At 41.6% G+C, this 26,910-nt stretch overlaps 7 protein-coding genes across 15 annotated transcripts; 5 read left to right on the forward strand and 2 right to left on the reverse strand.

Moving 5' to 3' along the window:
- The first annotated feature begins 365 nt into the window (after nucleotides 1-365).
- LOC128252359 (uncharacterized) lies at nucleotides 366-2,415 on the forward strand. Its single transcript, XM_052980016.1, is given in 4 exon segments — nucleotides 366-535; nucleotides 740-1,212; nucleotides 1,496-1,875; nucleotides 1,878-2,415. Coding segments are annotated over 4 exon segments (1,338 nt in total). The 5' UTR covers nucleotides 366-490; the 3' UTR covers nucleotides 2,318-2,415.
- Nucleotides 2,416-2,902: 487 nt separating this feature from the next.
- LOC128252340 (importin-13) lies at nucleotides 2,903-6,882 on the forward strand. Its single transcript, XM_052979985.1, has 8 exons — nucleotides 2,903-3,164; nucleotides 3,316-3,812; nucleotides 4,033-4,714; nucleotides 4,812-5,411; nucleotides 5,583-5,780; nucleotides 5,858-5,995; nucleotides 6,053-6,612; nucleotides 6,680-6,882. The coding sequence occupies exons 1-8, from the start codon at nucleotides 3,009-3,011 to the stop codon at nucleotides 6,762-6,764; spliced, it is 2,916 nt and encodes a 971-aa protein (XP_052835945.1). The 5' UTR covers nucleotides 2,903-3,008; the 3' UTR covers nucleotides 6,765-6,882.
- Nucleotides 6,883-6,942: 60 nt separating this feature from the next.
- Nucleotides 6,943-19,857, reverse strand: LOC128252341 (serine/threonine-protein phosphatase 2A 56 kDa regulatory subunit gamma isoform). Of its 8 annotated transcripts, none has more exons than XM_052979987.1 (9): nucleotides 14,373-14,510; nucleotides 13,158-14,192; nucleotides 12,116-12,596; nucleotides 11,647-11,843; nucleotides 11,124-11,458; nucleotides 10,840-11,070; nucleotides 10,391-10,783; nucleotides 9,966-10,209; nucleotides 6,943-8,080 (listed from the first exon to the last, which is right to left on the reverse strand). In XM_052979987.1, exons 2-9 carry the CDS (start codon nucleotides 14,040-14,042, stop codon nucleotides 8,078-8,080), a joined length of 2,769 nt encoding a protein of 922 aa, XP_052835947.1. In that variant the 5' UTR covers nucleotides 14,043-14,192; nucleotides 14,373-14,510; the 3' UTR covers nucleotides 6,943-8,077. The 8 variants fall into 8 exon arrangements, with proteins under 8 accessions (XP_052835947.1, XP_052835949.1, XP_052835951.1 ...); XM_052979989.1 differs by lacking the exons at nucleotides 6,943-8,080; nucleotides 12,116-12,596; nucleotides 13,158-14,192; nucleotides 14,373-14,510 and adding exons at nucleotides 8,261-8,738; nucleotides 15,841-16,015; nucleotides 17,321-17,827; nucleotides 19,716-19,857; XM_052979991.1 differs by lacking the exons at nucleotides 6,943-8,080; nucleotides 12,116-12,596; nucleotides 13,158-14,192; nucleotides 14,373-14,510 and adding exons at nucleotides 8,261-8,738; nucleotides 15,841-16,015; nucleotides 17,321-17,684; nucleotides 19,716-19,829.
- Nucleotides 19,858-20,338: 481 nt separating this feature from the next.
- LOC128265718 (ubiquitin-like protein 4A) lies at nucleotides 20,339-21,022 on the forward strand. Its single transcript, XM_053001919.1, has 2 exons — nucleotides 20,339-20,494; nucleotides 20,558-21,022. Exons 1-2 carry the CDS (start codon nucleotides 20,447-20,449, stop codon nucleotides 20,900-20,902), a joined length of 393 nt encoding a protein of 130 aa, XP_052857879.1. The 5' UTR covers nucleotides 20,339-20,446; the 3' UTR covers nucleotides 20,903-21,022.
- Nucleotides 21,023-21,064: 42 nt separating this feature from the next.
- On the forward strand, nucleotides 21,065-22,382 carry LOC128265699 (peroxiredoxin-5, mitochondrial). Its single transcript, XM_053001895.1, has 3 exons — nucleotides 21,065-21,222; nucleotides 21,391-21,525; nucleotides 21,933-22,382. The coding sequence occupies exons 1-3, from the start codon at nucleotides 21,115-21,117 to the stop codon at nucleotides 22,260-22,262; spliced, it is 573 nt and encodes a 190-aa protein (XP_052857855.1). The 5' UTR covers nucleotides 21,065-21,114; the 3' UTR covers nucleotides 22,263-22,382.
- LOC128265707 (nuclear cap-binding protein subunit 2) lies at nucleotides 22,380-23,596 on the reverse strand. The gene is made up of 3 exons (XM_053001908.1): nucleotides 23,468-23,596; nucleotides 23,195-23,412; nucleotides 22,380-22,640 (listed from the first exon to the last, which is right to left on the reverse strand). Exons 1-3 carry the CDS (start codon nucleotides 23,513-23,515, stop codon nucleotides 22,442-22,444), a joined length of 465 nt encoding a protein of 154 aa, XP_052857868.1. The 5' UTR covers nucleotides 23,516-23,596; the 3' UTR covers nucleotides 22,380-22,441.
- A 303-nt stretch (nucleotides 23,597-23,899) lies between these two features.
- On the forward strand, nucleotides 23,900-26,672 carry LOC128264037 (protein TAPT1 homolog). Of its 2 annotated transcripts, none has more exons than XM_052999337.1 (3): nucleotides 23,900-24,152; nucleotides 24,486-25,096; nucleotides 25,166-26,672. In XM_052999337.1, the coding sequence occupies exons 1-3, from the start codon at nucleotides 23,990-23,992 to the stop codon at nucleotides 26,369-26,371; spliced, it is 1,980 nt and encodes a 659-aa protein (XP_052855297.1). In that variant the 5' UTR covers nucleotides 23,900-23,989; the 3' UTR covers nucleotides 26,372-26,672. The 2 variants fall into 2 exon arrangements, with proteins under 2 accessions (XP_052855297.1, XP_052855301.1); XM_052999341.1 differs by having other exon boundaries at nucleotides 24,495-25,096.
- Nucleotides 26,673-26,910: the final 238 nt, after the last annotated feature.

A 26,910-nucleotide genomic window follows, 5' to 3' on the forward strand; every position in this document is an offset into this window, starting at 1 on the left:
TTGTAGCGGTGATAAAGGTTGATTACTGAGGAAGTCCAGAGCCAGGTATGTAAGTCTTTTAAGGATTTTTATCATGTGCAACAATTCTGTCTTACCTGTTGGCGATCCGTATTTTTAAATATGTTATGGCTATCTTGTAATTGGTTAGACAATTGGAAAGTGTTTTTTGCAAGAGGGAAAACTTGATATACAAATTTTTATTTTAGATCCAAAGGTGTTCAGTTTGTACCAATAAATTATTTAATACCATTTCTATATAAAAAAGTGGTAATTTTTTTGTTTTCTTTCTATTCAAGATTCGTAAACAAATCCGGCAAACCCAGTGTTTTAAAATGCCGGCCTTACTGTAAAAACTATTAGCTTTTGTTTTACGGTTAAAGAAAGCATAAAAACGCGTTGAAGCTGTAAAACGTTTAACGTTTCTGAAACAAGTGAATTTAATGCTTAAATTATCATTATATTAATAGGCTTTAGTGTTGCTTAGAACAAAATGTTTGTCAAGGTTAAATTGGATTTTGAGGAATACTCGTGCCAGGTATGTGTCTGTTACAGAAAAATTACTCTCCGTATTTTGGCAAAAAATTTTCTTCGTAAAGTTTTAAGCCGTTCTTATGCATTTGAGTACATATTTATATGTATGTATATTCGTATATACCAGACTCGATATAGTAAACTTAAGTGTTCGTTGTCTTTATCCTTTCTTAAATACTTACAACTTTGTATTTTTTATATTCTGCAGAAGCCCGAAATGTTTGAAATCGAAGAAACTGCGAAGGTTTTAGATTTAAAACAGCAACTTGGGGTTTTGGTCGGACTTCCTGTAAGCCGTCTTGAGATCAAAACCATCTCCAGGAATCTTGATAACGAGGAAGATCTTTCCAAATTGTTGAGAGCCAAGGAGCCACAAGATTCGGCGGTAAAAATTAACGGATCAGCGTTTTCCCTCCTGAACGGCAACGCGTTCATAGCTTTTCTGCAATTCTACAATCGCGCCGAGGGTGACAGCCAGTTAAGTTTCCTGAACAGGCCACAGGAATCGATGTTATTGCCAGTCGACCGTCTGCCACAGTTCTGTGAATTGTCGGACTCTCAGGATTCGACAATATCTAGTGCATCGGACAAGACTAACACAAGTTTTGCATCGGCCAGTACGAGTTCAAGTTCAGGGGGAGTTAAGAGGAAAGCCGAACTTTCAGATGAAGAATCGAAGAGGTATGTTCTGTTAATTAAAAATCTAGTGAAATACAGTATATTAAATTAACATTGTTTACCGAACCTCTTGTACCGCTTCAAAATTTAAGCTTGGGTAAAAAAATAGGAAACTCACAAATATATTTCGAATTTTCAATTGTTTACGTAAAATGGCTTTAGCTAGAGCGTCATTAATTCAAAGTTAAAAAAGAATAAAAGTTTGTTCTTTAATCCCAAAAATATTTTTCTTAGCCTTAACGAGTTTGCTTAAAATTGTCAATACTTTTATTAATTGTATCCACAGGATAAAGAGCTCCCCGTCTCCTAATGTGGTCAATATTGTTGCGCAAACTAGTAATCCGGATGGAAAGGTATCTGCCATTTTAGGTTCGAAACTTCAGACGGTCGCTAGGTGCAAAAAAGAACCTTCCACCACTACGGAAGAGAATGATTTCGATTACGTCGATGAGGCAAATCCTGAATGCAGGATCAAGAAGAAAAGCTGCTGCAGTCGGTCGAAGTGCGGGAAGGCAGATACCTGGCCGCCTTACGCGCGCACCAAGCCGGAAAACCGTCGATACGGTGTGGTAATCAGCAACGATGATAAAAGCGCCGAAAGCGTGGACCAGGAGGCTCTGATGCAACATTTCTTCAAACTGTTCGAACACTGTGGTGTGAAGGACCTGCGTTTAGTGACTGCACATCAGTGTCGAAGTTTTGTGCCAACCTTTTGATTGTTTGCGAAGATGACGATACCGCCGACTGGGTTATTGGTGCTGTTAAAGGCGTCTGCCCGCCACATACGTGCGTTCCTTTTATCAAGTTCTTTTCTCTGAAAAGGTGTACGTTTGTCCTTCCGTTGCTCGTTCCTGGCAAGCCCTTGTGTTCGATATTTCATTTGCTGGAGTTGCAGAACTGCAGCCTTGTCACACACAAATGGACCGTAGTCGGGCGTACTCTTCTCGATCCCTGCCAGGAGGATTTCAACGAAATGGCCGTGTCCGCGTTGTGCGACAATGAACTTATTGAACTTTATATCGACGAGGAGAGCAAGGAATACATAGAAAACCAATGCTACAAACTGAAGTACTGTTTTTGGCGTCTTAAGTTTGAGTTTGAACGTTAGTACTAGTCTCCTTTCGAAAAACCTTAAAATCGGTGCGGTGAAAACAAATTTATAAAACATTAATTATTTGAAAAAGTCCGTGTGAATTGCGCAATTGTAGAGCCAATTGTAAATAAAAATCTTTTTTCAACGTAAATTACATTTTTTTGGGAGGAATATTAAATTTGCCAAGAGTGGTTTTTAAATGGATTGTAATATGTATAATCCAAATGTTTGTTTTAACACAAGATCTATTTCAAAGGTACAAGTTGTTTATAATTTATGAATAAATAATGCTGGTAAGTCAAGAATAAATTTTTTTTTGATCTTATGCATATTTTGAACATACCGTTAAAATCCTCATTCCATAACAAAAGTTTAAAAAATCTAAAAGGAGAAAAGTGAAATTTTTATTATATAATACAAAAAAAAAAATCGTTAACACCAATGCTTATGCTATGTAAAGGGTTAATCTTATGCTTAATCTTAACCAATGCTTATGTCATGTAAAGGGTTAATCTTTGTGTGGTAAAAGCGCGCGAAAATGGTGTAACGAAGTGACCGTATGCACCTTTTGGCGGTATAAAGTAAGACGGCATGCAACGGTCACACTTGCAGAACCAGTGCCACAGGCAGCAGCGAAGAAAACCACCACCCGAGGATTAACGGATAGGAGCCTGCCTTTCGGCAGCAGCAGCAGCAGCCACTTCACATGGAAGCCATCGACATAGTGCGCCTGGAGGAGGCCGTCGTCTCCTTCTACCGCTCCAACTCGCAGAACCAGGCGATCACCCACGAATGGCTCACGGACGCGGAGGCCAGTCCGCAGGCCTGGCAGTTTTCTTGGCAGCTAATGCAGCTCGGCAAGGTGAGTACCCCGCAGGACCTGCGCATCAATGCATCAATTGCCGGATATGTATACTCATGCACCTACCTCTACCTCCCACCCATGCATACCATGCATTCCATGCAACCCGTGCAATCACCCACCAACCAACACCAACCCATCCGCCACGCAGAGCCAGGAAGTGCAGTTCTTCGGCGCCATCACCCTGCACTCCAAGCTGATGAAGCACTGGCACGAGGTGCCGCCCCAGAATCGCGAGGAGCTGAAGCAGAAGATCCTCGAATCCATCGTCCGCTTCGCCGGCGGGCCAAAGATCGTCCTGAACCGACTGTGCATCTCGCTGGGCGCCTACATAGTCCACATGCTGGGCGATTGGCCCGGCGCCATTGAGGAGGTGATCAACACGTTCCAGAACCAGCGTATGCCCAATGTCAGCGCCGATGTCCAGCTGTGGATCATGTTGGAGGTGCTGACGGCCATTCCCGAGGAGGCCCAGGTCATCCACACCTCCGTCAAGCGGGTGACGCTGCGTGCCGAGATCGCCAAGCGGGTGCCACTGGTCCTCCAGACCGTCGAGCGGTACCTTAAGCTTCAGATGAACCGCGTCTGGGACGCCGAGACCTACAGCAGCATGAACAGGGCCGTCAAGTGCGTGGGTACCTGGATCAAGTAAGTGGCAACCAGTTGGCTTTCTAGACAGATGCTAGAATAATTTCGACTTATATACACTATGGGTCATCTGTCTAACCATAAACAGACATAATAACAATGTTTAACGATTAAATCGGGACAGATAGTGTTTTACTTTATACGTAATCTTTTCCAAGTAATATTTTAATATATATATTGTTTTAAAAATGTTCTAATTGTTTCCCGGTATCTCCCGCAGAAACATTGGCTATACAATTGAGGGCTGCGTTACCATCACGGCCGTGCTCCTGGAAGTGGTCCACAAGTGCTACTGGCCCTGCATACACGCCGGCGATGGTTGCATGACCGCCGATGAGAACGAGCTGGCCGAGTCGTGTCTGAAGGCGATGGTGAACATAATCATCCAGCCGGACTGCCACAACTATCCAAAGACGGCGTTTGTGCTAATCAAGATGTTTCTCGACTCGTTGTCTGACATTACGAAGACGGAGTGGAAGCGGGAGAATGACAATGAGGACATCATCGTGCACATCTACATGCTGTTTGTGTCATCCGTGGAGCGACACTCGACGCTGCTGCTGAGCGGGATCACATCCTCGGACCCGGAACTATCCGTGCTGGTACATCGAATCGTGCAGGAGATTCTGCACTGCACCGACAAGCCGGGTATCTATCCCGTGGAGGAGTCCTGCAGCACCATGGCTCTGGCCTTTTGGTATATGCTGCAGGACGAAGTGTTCGCCATGCAGAACGATGAGCAGAAGCACAAGTGCTGGGAGTATATCAAACCATTGTACGCCCATCTCACCAGGATTCTGGTGCGGAAGTCGGAACAGCCAGACGAAAAATCATTGGCCAAATGGAGCTCGGACGATTTAGAGTGCTTTAGATGCTATAGGCAGGATATATCCGATACCTTTGTAAGTGGTTATTGCTCTTTTCAACTCCAACTAAGGAGTATTCAGATTGTTTCACCGTTTATTATGCAAAACTAAAACTTGTACCTTATTCTCTTAGATGTACTGCTACGATGTTTTAAACGACTATATCCTGGAGATCCTAGCCGCCATGCTGGACGAGGCTATTGCCGATCTGCAACGACACCCGACACACTGGACAAAACTGGAGGCCTGCATCTACTCTTTCCAGTCGGTGGCCGAGCACTTTGGCGGCGAGGAATCGCGGCAGATACCGAGACTAATGCGTGTGCTGGCCGAGATTCCCTACGAGAAGCTCAATGTCAAGCTATTGGGCACAGCTCTGGAGACAGTTGGCTCCTATTGCAATTGGCTGATGGAGAACCCCGCGTACATTCCGCCAGCCATCAACTTGCTGGTGCGCGGGCTGAATTCCTCGATGTCGGCACAGGCCACGCTCGGCCTAAAAGAATTATGCCGGGATTGTCAACTACAGCTCAAACCATATGCGGATCCGCTCCTCAACGCTTGCCATGCCTCTCTGAACACGGGACGCATGAAGAACTCGGACTCTGTGCGGCTGATGTTCAGCATCGGAAAGCTAATGAGCCTGTTGCAGCCGGAAGAGATACCCAAGTATTTGGACATCATTGTCAGTCCCTGCTTCGAGGAGCTTCAGGCCATTTGCCAAGCAGAGTCGGTGAGTAAATATGATCTCTGCAAGAAAATGTACATTATTTATTTTGTTGTGAGTCGGCATGAATTCTAGCAACTGCAACACTTAATGGAAACTAACTATTTTGTCTTAGCTTAGACTGCAATCATTATTTGTTTTTTTAGTTAAATGTATCATTTTGTTTGATATCTTCAGAAAACTCCCGCTGCTCGGATTCGCACAATCTTCCGGCTTAATATGATCTCCACCCTCTTCTCTTCGCTTAACACGGATGTGGATGATGAGTCTAAGGCACTGCCCATTGTGCAGCCGGTTCTTCTTGTCATGCAGCGAACAATGCCAATCTTTAAAAGAATCGCTGAGATGTGGGTGGAGGAGATTGATGTCCTTGAGGTAGGAGAACCAACCCTATATTTAATGTACATTTTATGTAAAGGAATAACTTGATCGTTTTCGAATTATAATTTTAGGCCGCTTGCAGCGCCATGAAGCATGCGATTATGAATTTGAGGAGCAGTTTCCAGCCAATGCTGCAGGATCTGTGCCTCTTCATTGTGGCCAGTTTCCAGACGCGATGCTGTGCACCCACTCTAGAGATATCGAAGACGGTGATTTAGTAGTTAAAATCAAAATGGCTTGAGAATTTAAAATATCGCTTATTCCAGGCCATTGTCATGTTCTTCAAAGACGAGGGTTGCAAGCCGCTGATGCAGCAGCTTTTGAGGGAGTTCATCCAGCACAGCTTTAAGCTTTTTGAGAGCACTCCCGAGCAGAACTTCTCCAACATTTCGGACACAATGGAAACCTTCTTCGGCTGTCTGTCGCAGATCGTCAAGAAAATTCCGCAGGTCTTGGAGGACAATACGTTGGCTTACGATCGACTCGTATTTTACGCCCAGCGCGGCATGACTTTGCCGGAGAGTGGAGCCATTCGGAACAGCATCCAGTTTCTGACCCACTTTGTGATGCAGTCGCGCAACCATCCCCACGTCACAGAAGTCATCTTGGCCACCGGCGAACAGACCCTATATACGGCGATGATGTGCGTAGGGTATCTAACGCCGCGATCGCAGGTGGACAAGTTTGCAGACATCCTTCTGGCTATGAACAAGAAATATCCCGCTGAAATGGCCGTTTGGATGAAATCCCTAATGGCAACCCCCAATTTCCCCACCCAGCTTATAACCGACGTGGATAAAACGCGTTACACAGCTCTAATAGTCAAGTGAGTGTGGCTTTAATTCTTTCAAATCGATATCTTTCTATCTAAATGTTTGCCTTTTAATCCAAAGGGAAAAGGTCAACAAGAGGTTATTGCAACAGCATCTATCTGAGATGGCCATAAAGACGCGAGGACTCACCGAGAAGTTCCAGTGAATGAAACTAAGCAATAAGTGGCCAAATCACATCTCTATCCATCCGGATTCTTATCTAGTTTTTGTAATTGTAATTACTTTGTAATTAAGCAGCTTTGTAAATGTTCCTCAGTCTTAAGTTTTGCCACCAGGCATAGGTTTAATTAGTTTTTTTCTCTATTTTGGAAAAACTGCTTAGCTCTCGACTTGATAAACGTTTATTTATAATTTTACAAAATTACATGCTCCATTTACAATTTGCATATATATTTTTTTAAAGGGTGTATAACTCATTTATTTATTGTTTTCACTTTTAGTAAATATTTTGTAGTTTTTTTTATATATATAATTCTTATACTGAAAAGTTTGATTTTCACCGTTTCCTGTATGAAAAAATCTGCCTTTCTAAGAATTACTTTCCCTTTACCTTTCCACATTATTATTGTTTTTGCAATTTTCCACATTGTGTATGTATCTATAATGCCAAAAATATGTAAATACATCTCTTTATATAATATATATTTGTGTCTATAGCTAAACTGAAGCCTTTCGTTTTCTTGGCGTGTACAACACTTGGTAGTGGTAGCAAAACTTTTGATTTGCTTCGTCGACTTTATCTAGATTAGCTGATAATATCTGCATAATTCCTTGTCTAACGGACCCGGTAATGACTATAGAACCAAACAAATGGTTGACACGGATCCAATATTAAATATATATATTTATATTATTATGTAGAAGTAGATGCTACGACCAGCAAAGTCCAAGTCTGTTGTAAATGATTTGAGGATCGGTGAAGATAGAAGGATGCTTATAAATACATATTCTCCTCCGGGGTTTTAACTGTGGTTAGGGCCTAGAAATTGGCACAATCTGGATTTCTTCACGTTCTCCATGGCCTTACGTCACCACATCCACTGGCTTTAAAACAAAAAACTTCTAATCCAATGCCGATCTTTAGGAATACAGTTGTCCCCACATATATTTCTATATATATAATGTGTAATACATACAAAAATACACACATGTACATACATACCACAAATAATCTGTCCTTCTGGGTGATACTTGTTTTTGATTTTTATAAATATTTATAGGTAAGCTGCTAACTGCTAAGCTAAATAGCATATAATATTTGTAAATTTTTTGTTGTGGAGTAGTTAAACATATATACGTATATATAGTATGTTTGTGTACGCATGTATGGTGTGGTGATCATATAGCTATGTCGAAGTATGTGGCAGAAGTCGAGGGATATACTCAATCAAGGTAGTAGCCGCCTACGCCTTAAGTTAGACATTTCAAATTCAACTGTACAATTTTATTTTCACGTGTTTACTGAAATGGTAAGAGCATAATTAGGATACCAAAAATTATTGCATATCTGTTCGAATCGATAAAGCTGTAGCTTAATCAGCAGCATAGCATGCAAAAAGCAAAACTAAAATAGAAGAAATTCATTCAGGGCTACGGTTTGTGGCATGCGTTGTAAAAAGTAACAAAATAATATATAAGCGATCTCGTTTGGGATTTTAGATCTTTATTGGTACTATGCATGTTCATTATAGATAAGTATTTTGTATGTTTATATAAAGAAATTGTGTTGCAAACTGCAATCGTTGCCACGCCCCCACTAAGCCCCAAAATGCAAATGCGACGACATCGCTTAATATTGATATTGTTTGTTCTAGTTCTGCTGATCCTATCCTTCCTCTCTGGGGTTGTGGTTTATATGCTTTCTGGCCTATGTTTTGGAGTGTGGGTGTATTTGGGTATTTTGTGGACTATCTCCTCAAAGCCTCGGGCCTCAAAGACATAATATTGTTGGTCTCGGTTGACCAGACCAATCCTAGCAGTTGTTTCCATCCGGCGGCGGCGTGGAGAGGTACTCATCCGTGCGCTTGTGCTCGATGAGCGCCTTGACGGTCCCACTATCCGAGGGCAGGTCCGACTTCCGTCGTAGCAGCGGCTTGTCCTTGTTCCGCTCGCCCCGAATCTGTGTGGAACGGGAATGGGTTTGGCAATAGAAAATGGGCCCGCTAACTGACAAATGCATCGCAACACACATTGGACTGGTGAAGTTACACTGTGGTGCGGGATGATTTTAGTTACGATATGTAGTGCGGACTTAGTTTGAAACTTGGTGGAGGTCCACTTGGACAACACGACTACGGAATGTACATCAGCTAATCGGAGTTAGATTAAGATTACAAAGTCCCCTTGAGATCGAGTGTGTTTGGGAGTGCTTGGTTTTGAATATTGAGTTGTTAGGAAAATTATTACATGTTTAAACTACATTGAAGGATGTATTGTTACAAATGCCATTAAAAATAAATAGAACAAGTTCTTTTTGGTTTTGAAAAAATAATGGTATTAAGTCTATAGTTAAGGAGCAAAAACGTGTAACTTTCCAAACTTTTCTATAATCAAACGATATGATGAAAAGGGCAACTCAAATAGCAAAAGATTTTAAAAATAATTAAGATCTTTTGATTTGTTAAAATTTGTGTTTTAATTTCAATACCCCTTCAATAACATAATGTGAATAATGTGAATGTTTTAGAAAAAAAAAATTCGAGTTAGTTATTACTGAAATCACCCGTTCTTCCAAAACTAAACCCTTATTCACTTCGAAGATTTCAAAACTAAAATTCATCAAAAGTGAAATTTCTATAGATTTCTGTTTTGGAGAACATTCTCAAATGTACAAAAAAATATTTAAATGTTTATTATTTTTAAGTTAAGATAAATCGAATGGCTAAACAAAATGGATGAGAGAGGAGAAAAATTCTCTTATAAGGATAAAAACACAAATGAGTTGGCAGTAAATACTACATTATATATATAGGTATTATTTAAATATGGATTCCGCCCAATTTCAAATGAAATGAACCACTGCGCTCAACCAAAAGTGCAAGCCGAGTGTTAGACACAGATAAAGATAGTTTTTGTGTCGTTGATGGATTAATGGGTTTGTTTAGGTTGGCAGACAGTGAGGTAACCAAATAACAAATAAATAAATAGACAAAGTTAAAAGATATACAAGTATGTATTTTTTTTTAAATGACATGAGTGTGATTATTTTAACAGACATTCGTTCGATTAGAATTAGAGTTGAACCAGAGTGGGCCATAGCTGGGCACAGCTCACAGCGGACGCCAGGATCACACGTGGCGGATTAGTAGTTGTTTAGTGTGGTTAGTGTGGCAAGTGCCTGTCTCACCTCTCGGGGCTCCTGGAGCGCCTGTTTCTGGGGCGGCAGCGAAGGCGGCGGCTGGCGCGCCTGCTGCTCGCTCTGATCGTAGGCTAGTTCGCAATTCTCACTATATTGATCGTACAGGGCCCGGCTTTCGCTGAGCGGCAGGCAGTCATTAAATCGGCGCGCCTTAGTCCATTCCGGGTTAGTCTTCGCCAAGCTTTCTACCTGCTGCCAAAGCTCCTCCCTTTGCGACAGCTTCTCACGCTCCCTGAAATACAGACAAAGCAAGAGTTAATTAGGTACTTGTTTCCAGTGAATTAAAAAGTGACGAGTGGCAAACCACAAGAACATGAGATAAAAGTTGTAAATTTATGATTTGTGAACTCAAGAATAACATAACATAAGAATAGAACTATTGACGTGGGTGTAGTCTAACTTGTTTCACTTACATCTGTTTCTCCTGTTTGTAGTTCTTGCTGCACTCATCGAAAAGCCGCTGGTCCATCTCCATGAACAACTTGAGTGCATTGTAGATTAGACCATGGATGGTCTTGTTCCAGTGCGTCTTTGAGTTACGATTCAGCGCTGGGAACATGATGGGTAATATCACCGCCGAATTGTCCGCTATCAGCGACATAATATACTCGTTGTTCCAGTAGTACAATGCCCGCTCGGCCACCTGGAAATGTGGCGAGGAAACGCACTTGGCTATCTGGCGGAAAAGTGGCACCATAACCTTCTGGAATTCAGCCGGCTCGATGACGTCTAGCAGCTCCTCCAGTTCGTTCAAAAACATCACCTCCTTGGGGCTGTGCGTCTTCGGCCAAAATTTAAGTAGGCTTCTACAGAAATGGTAATAAATTATAAAAATATTTAAGCTGTTAAAGATTCTACTCACTTGATGACAGCCTCCGATAAACTAGGATCCTTCTCCAGGAACTGCACCACGCAGTAGGTGAGCTGCGGATGGTAGACCGAGAGGCTCTTGGCTTTGTGCAATGGCAGCAATACCTTAAGTAAAAATTGTTTATGCTCCTCTTTCAGCGGTAGAGCGAAGCCATTAATAATGCTGCCCAGGATTTCCAACAATTCGGCTATGCCATTATGATGCTCCGTTTCATAAATAAATCTAAACGATATAACCAGTTAGTTTTGGTTTGTAAATTTTAAAAGCATTCTAACCTGTAAAAGACATTGTTGATCTGCTTCCTAATAAATGCTCTCAAGCCCAAAAATTTTCCATAGATACGATGTAAAACAGTCTTTAGGAAATCACGTTCACGTGGATCCTCGGAATCGAATAAATCCAATAGTTGTAATACAAATTGATGGTCGATGAAACGTTTAGCCATATTTGGTTGGAAGTCCGGCGACTCCAAGAACCGCAAGAACAGCTCGTAGACAAGTTGCAGGTGTGGCCAGGAAGATTCCAGCGTGGGCTCATCTTCCTCCGGATCGAATTCGGCGCCATTCGGATTGGACGATGGCGGCAGCGTTCGGAATAGGTTGACAGCAAACTGGTAAAAGCAAAAACAAAAAAAATTAGTTTATGGTTTCTTTGTTAAATATTTTAAAAATAAAATATGACGTGCATTATGTTATTACTTAAGAAAATTAGAGCTTCCTAAGTGAGTTGTGGAAATTCAAATTAAAAGCTTATAGTTAAGGGGAGCAATTAAGATAAGAGATACAAATGTGGGCTAACCATATTTATCGCCTCCGGGTAAATAATTTCGGTGATTACGCCATTTTGGTTGGTAAGGAAATCGACCATTTCGTGGAGGGCCGCACGTTTCACTTCCTTCCATTTGAGGTCGCTTAGCGGCTCGGAGAAGTCGAATAGTGTGCAGCATTGTCGGATCTTCTGTATGAACAGCTCCTCCCGTTCAGCAGTGGCCGTCTCTGAGGGAATGTAAAATGAAATCGTATTATTTTTAAGGTTTACTAGGAGAGATATAATATACAATAAACCATATAAAATTGATCATAATTTAAAATAAATGAAACGTACAACTACTAAACGACCAACATAAGCAGGCAAGCGAAACTAAAAACCGAAATTAATGGAGATCAGAAAGGATCAAGTAGTTGAAGGACCTCAAGCCCAAGGGCAATGGGGGTGGCGGTGGCTTAGCCCCCATAGCCTTTGGCCCGGGGCCATTTGGGATAGCAACCTCGCAGTGCAGGCAGCGCCAGGGCAACCGAAGCGGTGGGTGGCGAGTAGAACAGATTCCGGTCGCGCGCCCTTCCTGGACTGCCCGTCAGCTGTTGCAGCGTCTGGGGCGAGGCCTGGAGACTAGGATGGCCTAAGACTATGTCGCCGTTCTGGCGGATGCTTAGGCTTGATGTGGTTACCACCAGGGTGGCGCTCGATGTGGCCACAACTGCCGATGACGCGGGTGGAGCACTGCCATTGCGCTGGCCAATCCCCAGTGAGATGCTAATGCCGCCCACCAGATTCTGGGCCACCGTCGGACGCAGCTCCTCTGCGGGCACATCGCTGGCGGTGGAAGCGAGGGCGACGACGGCAGCGGTCGTCGACACCACCGTCGCGGAGGATGAGGATGATGAGGAGGAGTTGGCCGCAGCACTGGTTCCCACACTCTTGGTGGCATTCAGTATGCTCTTTATGGCCGCGGCCGCACTCACAGGTGACTAGAGGATGAGGTCGCGATGAAATGAGAGTAGAGTAGTTTTTTGGTTTATCAACTTTTGGTTCGTTCAATTGGGGTGGAGATAATGTGGTTTAAATATATTCTTTCTTCACACTGACTGGATAAGCTTTAATAACGCGGCTTTTTTAAAAACCTAAACAACTGCTTTTAATAAAGTTTAATTTATTTTTTAATATTAGAATTTAGAGTCGTTTGCTCTTTAGTTAAGTTTGATAAATGGCTAATATTTGGTAAAGCAAACAAAGTTTCTTTTTAAGCTTACAAGATGTAATATTCAAAAAACTTTTTATTAAATTAGTTATTAAACTTTGTTTTTTTTGTTGTTCAACGTTTAGATATTAATTTACCTCTGTTCAAACTTATTGTATTCTGATTTTCTCTATCCCAGCTATTTCAGTCAGTGAAAAGATTTGAAGAAAGTTTAATATTTGTGGTAAGTGTTTAACGGTGCGGATGTGGTGGTAATGTGTGGCGGATTGTGGGTTCATTGTGTTTGGGTACGCTGGGTGTGTTTGTGTGTGGACAAAACCAAGCTGCAAACCTTGCTGGCGGCGATGGAGCTGGCTGGGTTGTTGGTGGCGGTGGATGAGGAAGCTGATGAGGAGGATGCTGCAGCGACTGCCGCCGATGCTGCGGCGGAGGTGGCTGCCGAAAAGTGTTGCGCCAAAGTGGACACAAGCGAGTTGCCGCCACTTGAAGTAGGACCTGCTGTCGTTGAACTACCCAAAGCTCCTGATCCTGATGCCGCGTTCTTCGACATGCCGGCATTCGAGGATAGCGACAATGAAGAAGTGGAGGACTGCGATCCAAATGGCGAGGAGGCAATCAGAGCCGCTGCCGCCGAATTAGCTCCACCGCCGTACGTGGCTGCCGAAGATGAGGCCGAGGAATTGGCCGCCGCCGAGGCTAGAGAGGACGAGGCCGCCTGGGAGAGTGAGGACAGTGCCGAGGCCGAGGAATTGGAGCTGGTGGACGAGGACGAGGGTGAGGAGGATGTGGTGTTGGTGGGAACTCCTGAGCCGGCTGCTGCCTCAGGCGGCGAGAGGGGCGTTTTACGCCCCTCGAACTTGGCCTTGAGCTCCTCCACGCTGCTGAACTTAAACCTGCTGCTGGCTTGCTGCTGCTCTGAACCCTGCTGATCCCGATCTCGATCCTGATCCTGATCCTCCAACTCGTCGTCGGCCAACTGATCTAGCCCGCTGTGAAACGATGGCGATTTGGGTATGCGAATTCCGAGGGCATAATATCCGGCGGCAATGGGCTGCTGATCCTGCTCCTTGCTAGAGGACCTAGTGGCCGCCGGTTTCGTTTGCTCCTGTGGCTGCTGCTCTTGCTGATTCTGATGATTTTGCTGATCTTGCTGATGTTGCTGCTGTTTGGGACCTTTGAGCCCGTTGCCCGTCAGCAACATAGCACCGAAGACCATCTCATTAGTGCCGGCACTTGGTTCAAATGGCACTTGATTTTAATATTAATACGAAACGCCTTTCAGCCGCCCCCGCCGACCAACAACAACTCATGGGAAACACTACACTAGAAACTCAATTTGGGCACGCTAAGCATGAAACTATAGAATCTGTAATGGAATTGCAATATAGATAATGGTTTAGATTAATGCCAAATGCGATTATGCCTTGATGGGAGAACAAAATGAAATGAAATGCATTGTAAATGGAAATGAAAATGAGCGACAATGCCTCTGCTTAAAAGATTACTTTTACCGAAAATATGGCTTCAATTATTTATGAAAACTTACTATTCAAAGGGGAAAAATATGGGAATAGCAGAGGAGAGCAATTAACTAGGAAAACGAATATTTTCAACTAATATTAAAGTTTTTGGGGCTCTCGACGTTGCACGGACTTTGAAACGGTTCCTTTTAGTTACTTCGACTGCTGCGCCAATCGGAAAAATCGATATCGAGAGAACAGAACTGAGAGAAATAGATAGAGAGAGTTTGGGTGGTTGAGTGATTGGGAGAGCGGTTTAGTAGCAGAGAGCCAGAAAAAACAATAAAACCTAAAACAATAATAATGTTGAAGAAGCTAAACGATTTTATTCAATTTGTGAGTCAAAACCGCCCAGGCAATTAGCTAAAGGTAAGTGAGTAACACTTCAGCCGATGACACTAATGGAACACAGAAAAAAACTCAAAATTAAATCAAAATGTGCTTATACATTAGGTATTCATTATAATTTATTATATAATTTTTGGAATGGTCTTTAATGGTCTAGATAAATTTACTTTGAGTTCACTAAACCTAGTATTATCTTTTCGTAACTTAAAAGCTCATGCTCTATCCCAGCGGGAACCAAAGAAAAATATAATATCGCATTGAAATGTTCGACATAATTGTTAACCTGCTGCAAAATGTATAAAATAAGTTCTTTCTTTCTGTGTAACAGAGAGGCTGCGGAGAGAGCGCATGTGTTAAAGTTCCGGACAAGGAGAATGTGCAATTGAGAGAGGTGTAAATGATGTGGCTGAGGTTGCGGGTGTGTGAGTGGGCCGTGCGTCAGTGTTGCCACCCACCTAATCAGACGACACTCCCTTGACCTTTAACTTTCGCGTACGTGATCAACAAATAATACAAAATTACAACCGCTGAGCGAAAATAAATAAGCAAGCGCAAGTTAAAAAAGCTTCAGGATCGGCTTGCCAACCGTATGCTCAACAAACTTGCAGATCTGTTTTATTTTATAGAACGATTCTTGTAAATCGGGAGTTATAGCAACGGAAATTTACCAATTTCGACATGTTATTTTACATATGTACGTGCCTACTACTAGATTTTTTAAGATATGTGATTAAGTTTGACATAATCCAATGAACCCAGTCCCCATATAGTAATTTTTACAGCATTTTTCTGTTAAATTCTGTTTTTTTCTTTGCTGAATTCAACAAAATTGTAAAATCATAATTTAACCTGTAAAACTTATTGATTCAATATCTCAGAACCATGGTCTCTTTCACAAAAAAAAACTATTTTTTAATTTTTTTTTTTAGACTTATTAAATTTACCTAAAATAAGGTGGCGCCAAAAGACGACGAATTCTTTAGCATTTAAAGCTATCCGTCAAGTCAACCAGTTATGAAATTTCCAACCCACTGAAATGCATCCCTGCCCTGAAAGGTATGCTACCGAAAGTCCCACAAAACCGATCTGCACGCTTACGAGTAACTAAACTAGTTGTAATAAGTAATATTATTAAGTGGTACTCACTCTCATTCAGAGGACTAAGGGCCGTCAGTTCGCAGTTCTTCGACGCATTGTATCTAGCGCTGGTCTGGCGTTTTTCCTTGCGAACGAGCGGTGTTCCGGTGAGGTTCAGGCCCTTGGTGATCGGCGTGGGCGGCGGTGCATCCCGCGGTGGTGTGCTGTCCTTGTCTTTGTTAGCCTGCAAATGCGGAAAGTTTAGATTTTTATTGTCAACTCTTTCCAAAAGATTAGATCATAGTTAGTAATTGGAAAAAAAACAACGAATGCAAAGCAATATATGTTTGACAAAGCATACTCAAAACGTAGCACTTGCAAAATCAGAGCAGATCACAGGGAGTCCTTCGTTGCCATTTCGGCGATCGCTTTTACCTTAGACTGGGCGAATCCTTGACGCCTAAGACGCGTTGCCTGTGGGTGTGTTTTAGTTTGAGTTTAGTAAGGCCAAACATAGAGATGTGCACTAGGTCAAGGGGCTTGGAGTTCGGTAGGCTTTCCATACACAAATGGGATTATATTGCTGGCATCTACCAAGGATAAGGTGGTGTCACAATCTCAGATTTTGCATGTATATTTTCCAGCAGAATATAAGTTTCTCGTTGGCAATTTAAAAAGGCTGTGTTTGCCCTATTGTATCAAAATTATATTGGAAGTGGGGAAGTTGATTTTAAACAGTCCCACATTTTGGAGAGTCTAAAAAAATCTATTTTAGCTTAATATTGTAACTAAAATTCTAAAGGCTTCACAAAAACAAAAATATTACAATTTAAAAAGAAAACGAGTTTCAATCTACTTTAAAAAGCACTAAATAATACTCCATTATCGTTATCACTAACACTATCGTTAATTTATAAAAAGTGGTTTCTATTTTTGCCTTCTGTAAAATTAAATATAAAACCTTTTTGTTTAAAATTTCAAATACAATAAAATCTTAAATATTCTTAAACAAAATATCGGAAACAAATACGTTTTCAAAACTTGAGTTTTGCTAAAAATTTTAAAAGCAAATGTCAGTTTTAAATTGTGACACTGAAAGTTGTGGTTTAACATGAATTAAGAAAGAAATAAATCTTCTCAAAAAAAATTGTTTAATTTGAATCGGCGAACATGGCAAAGTGCTGTTTGGCTTGTCAAGTACTTTTGATAGATTTCTGATTCGATTCGTTATCCAAATGACACACACTCACTTCAGAATTGGCAACATTGAGAATCTAATTGGTGTTGGTCAATCTAACTTGCAAGGGAGAGGGGTGATAATAACACACATCATTTGCACTGATAAGATTAGATAAAGTTAAGGAAGTAGTATTGTGTTTTTTATAGGGTACTAATTACATACACACACACAACGACAATGTACAAGTAAGCTTACTCTAAGGTTTACGCCAAAAAAACGGTTCACATGCGTAGGGTGACAGGTGAAAGAGAGAGATAGAGAGAGTGGTAGTGTGGTGGGTGTAAGGTGTTTTGGCATAACTCTACTCACCTCACTACTGAGTGGAACACCGCCGCTGGTCACCACAATTGGTATGGTCGCCGTTGTGGTTGTTGTTGCTGCTCCAACTGTTGCTGTTGTTGTTGTACTTAAGTTACTGTTACTCTCTTTGATACCGTTAGTGGCAGATGCCGGTATGACTATGTTGTTGCTGTTACTGTTGTTATTTGAGGCCGTTTCGTTTTTTGATTCTGCCGCTGAAACTGTGTTTGTTGTTGTTCCGACTGCTCCTCCTACCGTTGCTGTTGTTGTTTCTGCTGCTGGCGCCGCTTGCGACGTACTGCTTTTTGTTGTTGGTTCTAACGCCTCGTTATCCATAATACGCAATCGGTTCTTTTGGCTCTTTGGATGTGCTCTTTTTTTTGTTTTTTCAAAGAAAAAAACCAATGAAAACCAGCAAGAAAACGAAAAAACGTAAACAACCGGACAAACAAACAAATACAACAGCCGGGCGCTGGACCGCTCTCAATTGATTGTTATCTGAAAATTATATTTGCACTGTGGAGTGTCGAAAGAAAGAAATTAACATAGCAATAACTAAAAGAAAAATAACAACAACACCATGCAATTAAAGCCAGAAAAACACACTCAAACTCACACACATATGTACACATACATTATTAATACAAATATAGAAAGACTTACTTAAATTAACTATTATTAAATATTGAACAATCTTGCTTTTTTTTGTTTATTTCACAAAAAACAAAACTATGACAAAAACCGGTTGTAAATTCCAATATATTTTTTTTTAGAGATTAGGTTAGCTGAATGTGTATGTTTTTTTATGTTCAGGAAAACGTATACCTTGAATTATCGAATAATTTCCGACATAACGGTTAAAAAATTGAAATTAAGTCCAAATCGAAAATATAATGGGTTTGCCAAAAACATTACTTTTTATAATTTTATAAGATGAAAATTGTATTATAAAGTTTGTACTACTTTTCAATTATATATATATTTTGGGTATTCCCAAAACGTCTGAATCTCTGCATTGCTGAAAATTCAGCAGAAATATGATACAAATTTTCAGCAGCCACTGAGTTGCTAAGCTGCTGAAATTTCAGATAGTTTAATTTTTTGGAACAGCTGAACGAATTTTAGTATATTTCTGCTGAATATTCAGCTATTCAGAGATTCAGACGTTTCGTAAAATATTTAAAATGACTTTAAAAATATATTTTTGTTTTATTTTTTTAAAAAACACTCCAGTGCTCCTATCATGTTAACCGCTACTGTAAACTCAGTACCAATGGGAAACGGAGCAACCTTTGAGAATCTCTAGCTGCGCGCTTTCCAATTGGAATAGCCTTAATGGAAGAAAACCGCTTCGAATCGGAGAACCAAAGTTGTCACAAGAAGTCCCCACAGAAGTCTAGTCTCTAGCGCAGCAAATCCGGTTCTAAACGGTACCACAACACAAACACGTTCATGCATCGTTCCCCGATTAATGCTGTAACTTCCAATTGGACAGGTGGAGGTGTGGATTTTGGATTCGGATTTATAAAAAAGGTTACGGTTTTACACTTTTTTCGCACAAAAATTGCACTTAAACGGAAATAAATAACAAAAATTCCAAAACACTCGCGGGAGTGAGCGTGCGAGACATTAGAGAGCAAAAGAGAAAGATGCGAGGGACGAGCAACAAGTTGCGAAGCAATGGCCGTCGACCAATTGCCAGGGTTGCCAGGCATGCCAAGAAAAATGGGGGAAGAAGAGCGCTTTTGGGTGGTGTTTTTTTTTCTCTTTTCTTTGGAGGTGCAAGGATGGGCATTCTTCAACACAAACATTGTTAATGCACTGAACAAATACTCATACATATTCACAGAAGGGGTGCAAAGGAATGGGTCAGCAATAGCCAGAGAGAGAGAGAGAGCGTAAAAATAAAATGTGTACTAGGCATAATTAATGTTGCGTTGCACTTCCTTCTCTCCAAGACCCAAACACACAACAAATATATAAAGGGAAAACGATTAAAACTTTGAATGTCAAGGGGCTAGGTTGGTTTTGGGTTATTTCACTTTTTTTAAGGGGGATATTTGGACTACATTGCCAATTTACCGCCAGAAGCTGCAAGAACTTGTTCAATTTGCCCCTGCTGCGATATAGGTTCGCCAACATCAAATTCACTGCTGATAAAAGCTTGTTCTTTACGTAAAATGCGAATTCTAACAGAAACGCTTGCACACGCACACAGTATTACAATCTCGCACACACTCTCACACCGCTCTCGCGTTAAGATTTTCGTCGAGGCTACGAATTATTTGCGCTGCAATTTCTTCGATCGCTGCGATTTGATTTTCGCGTGCGAATTTCACAAGGCTCCCTCGCGAATTTCGCACCCAATTGTTCGGCGGACTATCGGTACCGGGGTCAAGTTCACCTTTTCGCTGAGAACGCACAACATCAACGGCCTGAGCTATTGTAAATAGTAATTTATGTAAACTGTTTTATTCACGCAACGTTGTCGGTGCTCAATAGAAAATAGAGTTGCCAGGGCTGAAGGCAAATGGCGAGGCTGCCAGACTTTTTCGGCTTTCGATAGTTATTTAAAGTTTCTTATTTTAACCCGTATTAAAACCTTAAAATGGCTAACGATTAATTATAAACGTAACATTTAACTCAACTTAGGATTAATTTTTTTTCACACCAGGGTTTTGGCGGCATCGATAGGTTTATAAAAGTTTAGTTTTAAGAACATACTAAAAGTAAATTAATATATGTATCATTACCTTATTTTAGTTCACTTCAGATCTAAGGCTTTTGAACATGTAAAACCAGGGGTCGGTGACTTTCGATAGTTTTATAAATAAATATATTATCACAAATTTTATAAGAAATATTTAAACACTGCTTAAAAACTTACAATTACATAGTCATATAAACCTTAATTGTTTGTGACAGACCTGGGTAGACCCAATGGTGTAATAGTCCGCATTAGCCTTGAATTTAGTTTAAAAGCTTTAATAATATTATTTTCTTGTCACTTACCAGGGCTCCTCATACTGATTGCAATTTCTGGCAGCTCCCACCAGGTGGCAACGATAAGGCCAGATTGTTTATATTGCTTGTGAGCCGAATTCCTTATTTTGTATTAACATTTTGGCATTTGCTATGCAGATCACAATCAAAGTGCTCAAGGGCAAGGACTGCACGCTCGAAGTAACCTTTAACTATTGCCCTAAACAGGAAAATCGTTGATTAATGTGTACATTTCTCATATAGGTCTCGCCGACATCCACGATTCTCGAAGTGAAACAACAAATCGAAGCGGAACTCCAAATATCGGCGGCCAACCAAAAGTTATTGCTACTGGGACGTCCTTTAAGCAATGAGCAGACAATTGCATCCTATCCCAATATCAAAGAGGGCACAAAGCTTAATCTGGTGGTGATGAAACCCTGCCTGAGGGACAGCATTCTTCGGGGATTCCGGAAGCACTATCCGGAAAACCTGGCTGAGCGACTGACCAACGAGTTTATGGCCGACTTTGAGAGGAAAATTAACGAACAGAGCCTGGACGATTTGGAGAGATTGGCGGATAGTATAGTCAGCAGAGCGGGCACATAGTCATAGGCACCTAAAAACCCACCCAACATGACTTAAGTCTATTATCCTCACCCCATTGTTTTATTTCCCCCACAAAACGAGGTAGTAAAATTTAAGACTTGACTGAAAAAAACAACCCATTTTGTTTTGGACGGCGGTCTGGCAACTCTGCCCCCAGGTGCAGTTTTTAATTGTGTGTGTGTGTTTGTGTGTGTGAGAAGAAGAGAGGAGAAATGCGTCTGCTGTCGTGCAAATTCCTTGGACGAGTTGTGAACTCCTCGCTGCCCCAACAAATTACTTCGCTGCGATCTTTTACCAGAACAGTTCCAGCAATGGTGAAAGTAAGTGGGGGTTACCGGAAAACCACCAGTTTTGTGCTGGCGAAGGGCCCATTACATAAGCCGGTGGGGCGAACTGCATAAATATTGATTGCGGCTAGTGAGAAATTGCAACGCTTCAAGGTTACCGCACGCTCTTTTTTTCTAAATGTGTGTTTTTGGGAATTCTAGGTAGGAGACACCCTGCCCACAGTGGATCTCTTTGAGGATTCGCCAGCCAATAAGATCAACACAGGTGATCTGGTAAACGGCAAGAAAGTAATCATATTCGGCGTACCTGGCGCATTTACCCCCGGCTGTTCTAAGGTACGTAATACAAATACTTTCCCCACAACAATTTCTGCACAGGAAAAAATGTTTATGATATAATATCAATTTCATAAGAACACATATCGGTTTGATTCAGAAACATATGTCTTTCAAATTGAAATGTAAGCCATGTTTAAAAGCGGACAAACAAAATATATAATACAAATGTATCAATCACAACGTTTTACTTGCCGATTTCAACTTAATTCATTAAAATTACTCTCAAGGTACTAAAATCTAGTTAGTCATTAAAAAAACTATACATTTTTTTATAAATTCCAAAAATAACTGTCAAGTTTCAATACCACTTTAAGAAGTTTGGCTAAATTGATCTTTTCCTTCCAAAAAATTGTAGTTTCTTCAGCACTTAACAAAACTGAATATTAAATTTTCCTAACCCGCAGACCCATTTGCCCGGCTATGTGAGCTCCGCCGACGAACTAAAGTCCAAGCAGGGCGTGGACGAGATCGTCTGCGTTTCGGTAAACGACCCCTTTGTGATGTCCGCCTGGGGCAAGGAGCACGGAGCCGCTGGAAAAGTGCGCCTCCTGGCCGACCCTGCTGGTGGGTTCACCAAGGCCCTGGATGTGACCATCGATTTGCCACCACTTGGTGGCGTGCGCTCTAAGCGCTACTCCCTTGTCGTCGAGAACGGCAAGGTGACCGAGTTGAATGTCGAGCCCGATGGCACCGGTCTCAGCTGCTCGCTGGCCAACAATATTGGCAAGAAGTAAATGGATTCCAGTCTCCCAAAAACGCTAGAAACTCATATAGTAATGCAAGGCCGCAATTATATCAATAACGTCTTCAAACGAACTATGTAGCACGTACAATATATGAGATTAGAGATGTTATGTCTAGTTGTTTGCTTTAATATCTAATTTTGGGCTTAGTCTTTAATCTTATCTTAGAGTTAGCGGTTGTCGGTATTGGGGGCGATCTTCTGCGACAACAGTTTGCCATAGCCGCCTCGTCCGGCGTCGTAATCCGTGCGATACTCATCACGCACCTGGCCGCCGGTTTTGCCGCGTCCATATTGCCTGCCCTCAATGAAACCGGCGTCCCAGTCCACTCGAATCAGTCGATCATCTAAGCGGGTGCCATTCACAAATCTATTGGGGGGAGCAAGGAAAATAAATACATTAGAAGGTCGCAAATCTTCAAGCTCGACTTTTAATATAAATATTAAATAGTTTGGGGTGCATTTTGTTGCACTCTGGCAGAGTATTTTAATTTAATACAATAATACAAGTCCGTTTTCCCGCCATTTTTTTACAGTTTAATAGCTACTTAATATTATAATGTTCATGTTTATTTATTTGTAGAATTTTAAAAACAAGACAGAAACTTTGACGTGTCTTGAGAAAGATCAAAAGGAACCACTTTTTTTTCTTCGTATTTCGTAGACAAGAAACTTGAAATGTTGTCGATTTATATAGATTAAATTAACATGACATGTCTTTCCATGGAATAATAATATTGCTCAATGTGAAATAAGTTGTTGTAGTCGTTTAATGGAAATGACTGCAATAACTAGTATGAGATTAGTCTAGTAAAATATGTAATTTGCTTGGGGCTTACAAAATACTCCTAGGTACTGCCCCAGATCTTAAAAACTAAAAGTTCCGAAAACAATGTGGCTTTTCCTCTGGAGGAATTGGCTCACCTCATGGCCGACTCCGCCTCGGACCTTATGTAGTATTCCACAAAACAGAAGCCACAGGGCGTTTTCTTGTACTTGTCCAAACCCATTACTATTACCCGGACATCGCCGCATCGCGAGAATAGTTCGTGGATCTGCTCCTCAGTCGTGTAGAAGCTCAGATTTCCCACATACAGTGTACACGAGTCGCGGAGCGATCTTTCTTGCTCCGACCGAGAGCCCTGAAATTGGGTTATATTGTTAGGATTTGGTGGACTGGCCCAGGGATATACTCACCTTGAAGTGCTGATCGCGATACGAGCTAAGTTCCACGGATGCGGTCATATTTTCGGCTATAAACTAATGAAATATTTTCTACGCTTTTATTTAGTGGCGGCAGTCCAACGATTTATTTTTCGATAAATATGCTGGTATTTCGCTTGCCCTCGCTTGCTGTGACCAGTTCACTTGCAGTATCTATCATTTGCCAGAAACTGTGATCCTATTCGATAGTTGCTATTCAACGAAATAAATGAATATAAAAATGTATATGTACTCAGCGCAAATGGTTTATATTTAAAATATATTTTAAAATGTCTCTGCAATATGCAAATTTTATTATAATTGTTATTGTTTGTGCAGGGTAAAGTGATTACGATAGTATCGATATATATAATATTAGTGAATTCGATATATACAGTGTTTACCTTTTGGTATATCCGCCACGCGTTAGTACATTTCTAAATTACTGCTGCTTCGCAAAGACATTTTACGGCCCGTTGTTATTATTATTTTTATGGATTCCACAAATCGTACTTAATGAACACCTCACTCAATTCTGCAGGCGGCAAGCGGCAGCTGCGCTTCCGCGGCGACGTTACCGGCAGTCGAGTGGAGGAGCTGCATCTTCACCAGGAGGAGATTAAACAGAAGGCGCTTGCCCAGGATGACGTTGCAGCGACGCCGACTGCGACGCAGAGCGGTAAACATGGAATTTCTTTAGCGAACGATATAGTTTAAATATACTCAATCCTTGGATTACTATTTAAGCAACAGATAACACTTTTATTATATTTTGTTTTGCTACAAATCTTGAAAGTCCCTGATTTTGGATTGCTGTTTGATATATAGATACAACATATTTCTAAAAAAATGCATTATAGATTAAGATTTTTTTATACATAGCATAAAAAACATAGATATATTAGCCTGAAATATTTTCGATTACTTTAATTTAAGCAAAGTACATTTATTTATTTGTTTGGAAATTTAAAAACAAAGTTTTCATTTAAAACTTTTTTATTACCCATTTTAGGACCCACAGAGACCTGCACCAACACATTCTACGACTTTTTCAAGGTGGAGATGACTCGCGGCTATATGCTGGAGCACGATGAGGAACGCTATTCGGCGCGGCGGCAGAAGATTTACAGCTTTATGCGCATACCACGGGATCTGGAGCGGTTCATGGTGTACGGGATCATGCAGTGTGCCGACTCCTTCCTCTACATTCACACCTTTCTGCCCGTCCGATTTCTAATGGCCATTTGGGCCTTGGTTTCCCGGACTTTTGCGCGGATTTTTCGCCTTCGCAGCACTGGACAACGCCTATTGTCGCCAGCGGAAATCTGCGATTTGCTCAAGGGTGTCATCTGGATGTCGGTTACGCTTATAATGCTCCTGGTGGATACGAATCGAGTGTACCACATCATAAAGTCGCAGTCAATCATCAAGCTGTACATATTCTATAACATGCTGGAGGTAGGCGATAGGCTGCTGTCCGCTTTTGGTCAGGATACCATCGATGCTCTATTCTGGACGGCCACCGAACCGAAGAATTCTAAGCGGGAACACTTTGGAGTCCTCACACACGTTCTCTTCACGCTAATCTATGTGTTTTTGCATAGCGGACTGATCATGTTCCAGGTTGGTATTAGAAAAGACCCTAGTTCCGTATTTGAACTATTAATACTAATGGATGAGTTTCTCTTTTAGGCCACCTGTTTGAATGTCGCAGTGAACTCCAACAACAAGGGCCTGCTGACCATAATGATATCAAACAACTTCGTTGAGCTCAAGGGATCCGTGTTTAAGAAGTTCGACAAGAACAACCTCTTCCAGCTTACCTGCAGCGATGTGCGGGAGCGCTTCCACCTATCCGTGCTGCTGTTCATTGTGGTGATCCAGACTATGAAGGAGTTCGACTGGAGCATCACCCAGTTCTGTGTGATGCTGCCCGACTGTTTTGCCGTGCTATTTACTGAAATCTTAATTGATTGGGTGAAGCATGCGTTTATCACGAGATTCAATGAGCTGCCGGAGAGCATCTATAGGGAGTACACGACCAGTCTGGCCTACGATATGACCCAGACACGACAGAAGCACGCTTTTTCGGATCACTCGGATTTAGTGGCCCGCCGCATGGGCTTTATACCATTCCCCCTGGCGGTAGTCTTGATAAAAGCAATCTACACGGCGGTTTCATTCGAAAACCTTGCCGCCTGGCTACTCTTTCTGCTGGCCTATCTGTTTGCCATGGGCCTGCGAATCTGCTTGACCATCTGTGCGCTTGGCAAGGCCTGCAAACTGATGAAGGAGCACCAAACAGAGCGGAATAGTTCAACGCCGAGTAGCATGACCAATGTGCCTGTTATAGGAGCAGCTGCCCCTGTCTCGACGTCTTCGATGGGCGGAGCGTCTCACAATAATAATAATAACAATAGCATTGGCTCGAAGCCAGCACAAGTGACCACATTGGTGACACCGCCCAGTGCCGTCAATCTCGATGTGAGTCACAATTTCTCGCGGGCCTCAATCGCCTCCACGTCCACGCCAAAGAAAGCGGTCAGTGAGCAGGAGCTCGATGTTACCAACTCCCTGGAACTGGGTGCCACAGCTCTCTTTTCGAATAGTGATGTGGACTTAGATGATGTTTGCCTCAACGAGCAGGTGACCAACACCAATCCGGGCCCATCCATCCAGGAGGTTTACCAGGAGCAGGACCTGGTGCGCAGCCAGCCGGATCTGATGCTGCTAAACGATTCCGCTGGCGGAGAGGCGAGCCTCAAGGCCAAGCAGACGACTCAGCGGCTGCCCAAGCGAACGCACAAGCGATCCGAGTCGGAGCCAGGCATTCCCAGTCTGGTGGAGAAGGGAGCAACTTCCGGACTCGCGGGCGGCAACCAAACGACACAGCTGTAGCCATAAATTGATGCTAATTTAATTTAATATTTGATTTTACCTTGTACGTAGTTGCGTCTATAATCTTTTGTGTATCGCTTAGTTGCTCCTCGGTAAATTTAAGTAAACAAGGATTTAAAATGTATTTTAAGTTTTAGCTCAAAATATGTTCTCTCTAGAATATCAAACTGTACCTCAAAATCCTTTACATGGTGTGCCCTAACTTGATAAACAAGTTTTTGAGGATTCAGAATTAAACCTACCATTTTGGCTGTTATTGAGCACTTTAAGGAATAAAATATTGAAGATTTTGTCTACAAAATTGTTTACTGTTAAGAGGTGAAAAGCTAAATGGAATGAAACTGTAGAGTTCTAAATTTATTAAACTATTATGTTTATTGAGGAAACAATGTGGATTTTAAATTGTTAATCAATGAAAAACACTATTCATCGTTGTATATCATATATTTCGCACTGAGCCACATAACGGCAATATATAAATTCAAAACTACCTTTTCCATAGATATGGAACAAAAAGGCTTTTTTGTTACACATTATAT

Source organism: Drosophila gunungcola, chromosome 3R, assembly GCF_025200985.1.
Source record: "Drosophila gunungcola strain Sukarami chromosome 3R, Dgunungcola_SK_2, whole genome shotgun sequence".
NCBI classification, from domain to species: domain Eukaryota; kingdom Metazoa; phylum Arthropoda; class Insecta; order Diptera; family Drosophilidae; genus Drosophila; species Drosophila gunungcola.

Excerpts from the sequence above, each read along its gene's own strand:
- LOC128252340 (XM_052979985.1), top strand. The coding sequence starts at position 3,009 with ATGGAAGCCATCGACATAGTGCGCCTGGAGGAGGCCGTCGTCTCCTTC. Across the intron at positions 3,165-3,315 it reads AGCTAATGCAGCTCGGCAAG|AGCCAGGAAGTGCAGTTCTT; the intron begins GTGAGTACCCCG and ends TCCGCCACGCAG. Across the intron at positions 6,613-6,679 it reads TACACAGCTCTAATAGTCAA|GGAAAAGGTCAACAAGAGGT; the intron begins GTGAGTGTGGCT and ends TTTAATCCAAAG.
- LOC128252341 (XM_052979986.1), bottom strand. The coding sequence starts at position 14,042 with ATGGTCTTCGGTGCTATGTTGCTGACGGGCAACGGGCTCAAAGGTCCC. Across the intron at positions 11,071-11,123 it reads ATCAACAATGTCTTTTACAG|ATTTATTTATGAAACGGAGC; the intron begins GTTAGAATGCTT and ends TATATCGTTTAG. Across the intron at positions 10,210-10,390 it reads TACAAACAGGAGAAACAGAT|GGAGCGTGAGAAGCTGTCGC; the intron begins GTAAGTGAAACA and ends TCTGTATTTCAG.
- LOC128265718 (XM_053001919.1), top strand. The coding sequence starts at position 20,447 with ATGCAGATCACAATCAAAGTGCTCAAGGGCAAGGACTGCACGCTCGAA. Across the intron at positions 20,495-20,557 it reads GCAAGGACTGCACGCTCGAA|GTCTCGCCGACATCCACGAT; the intron begins GTAACCTTTAAC and ends TTTCTCATATAG.
- LOC128265699 (XM_053001895.1), top strand. The coding sequence starts at position 21,115 with ATGCGTCTGCTGTCGTGCAAATTCCTTGGACGAGTTGTGAACTCCTCG. Across the intron at positions 21,223-21,390 it reads CAGTTCCAGCAATGGTGAAA|GTAGGAGACACCCTGCCCAC; the intron begins GTAAGTGGGGGT and ends TGGGAATTCTAG. Across the intron at positions 21,526-21,932 it reads TTACCCCCGGCTGTTCTAAG|ACCCATTTGCCCGGCTATGT; the intron begins GTACGTAATACA and ends CCTAACCCGCAG.
- LOC128265707 (XM_053001908.1), bottom strand. The coding sequence starts at position 23,515 with ATGACCGCATCCGTGGAACTTAGCTCGTATCGCGATCAGCACTTCAAG. Across the intron at positions 23,413-23,467 it reads ATCGCGATCAGCACTTCAAG|GGCTCTCGGTCGGAGCAAGA; the intron begins GTGAGTATATCC and ends ACCCAATTTCAG. Across the intron at positions 22,641-23,194 it reads GAGGCGGAGTCGGCCATGAG|ATTTGTGAATGGCACCCGCT; the intron begins GTGAGCCAATTC and ends TCCCCCCAATAG.
- LOC128264037 (XM_052999337.1), top strand. The coding sequence starts at position 23,990 with ATGAACACCTCACTCAATTCTGCAGGCGGCAAGCGGCAGCTGCGCTTC. Across the intron at positions 24,153-24,485 it reads GCCGACTGCGACGCAGAGCG|GACCCACAGAGACCTGCACC; the intron begins GTAAACATGGAA and ends TACCCATTTTAG. Across the intron at positions 25,097-25,165 it reads GCGGACTGATCATGTTCCAG|GCCACCTGTTTGAATGTCGC; the intron begins GTTGGTATTAGA and ends TTTCTCTTTTAG.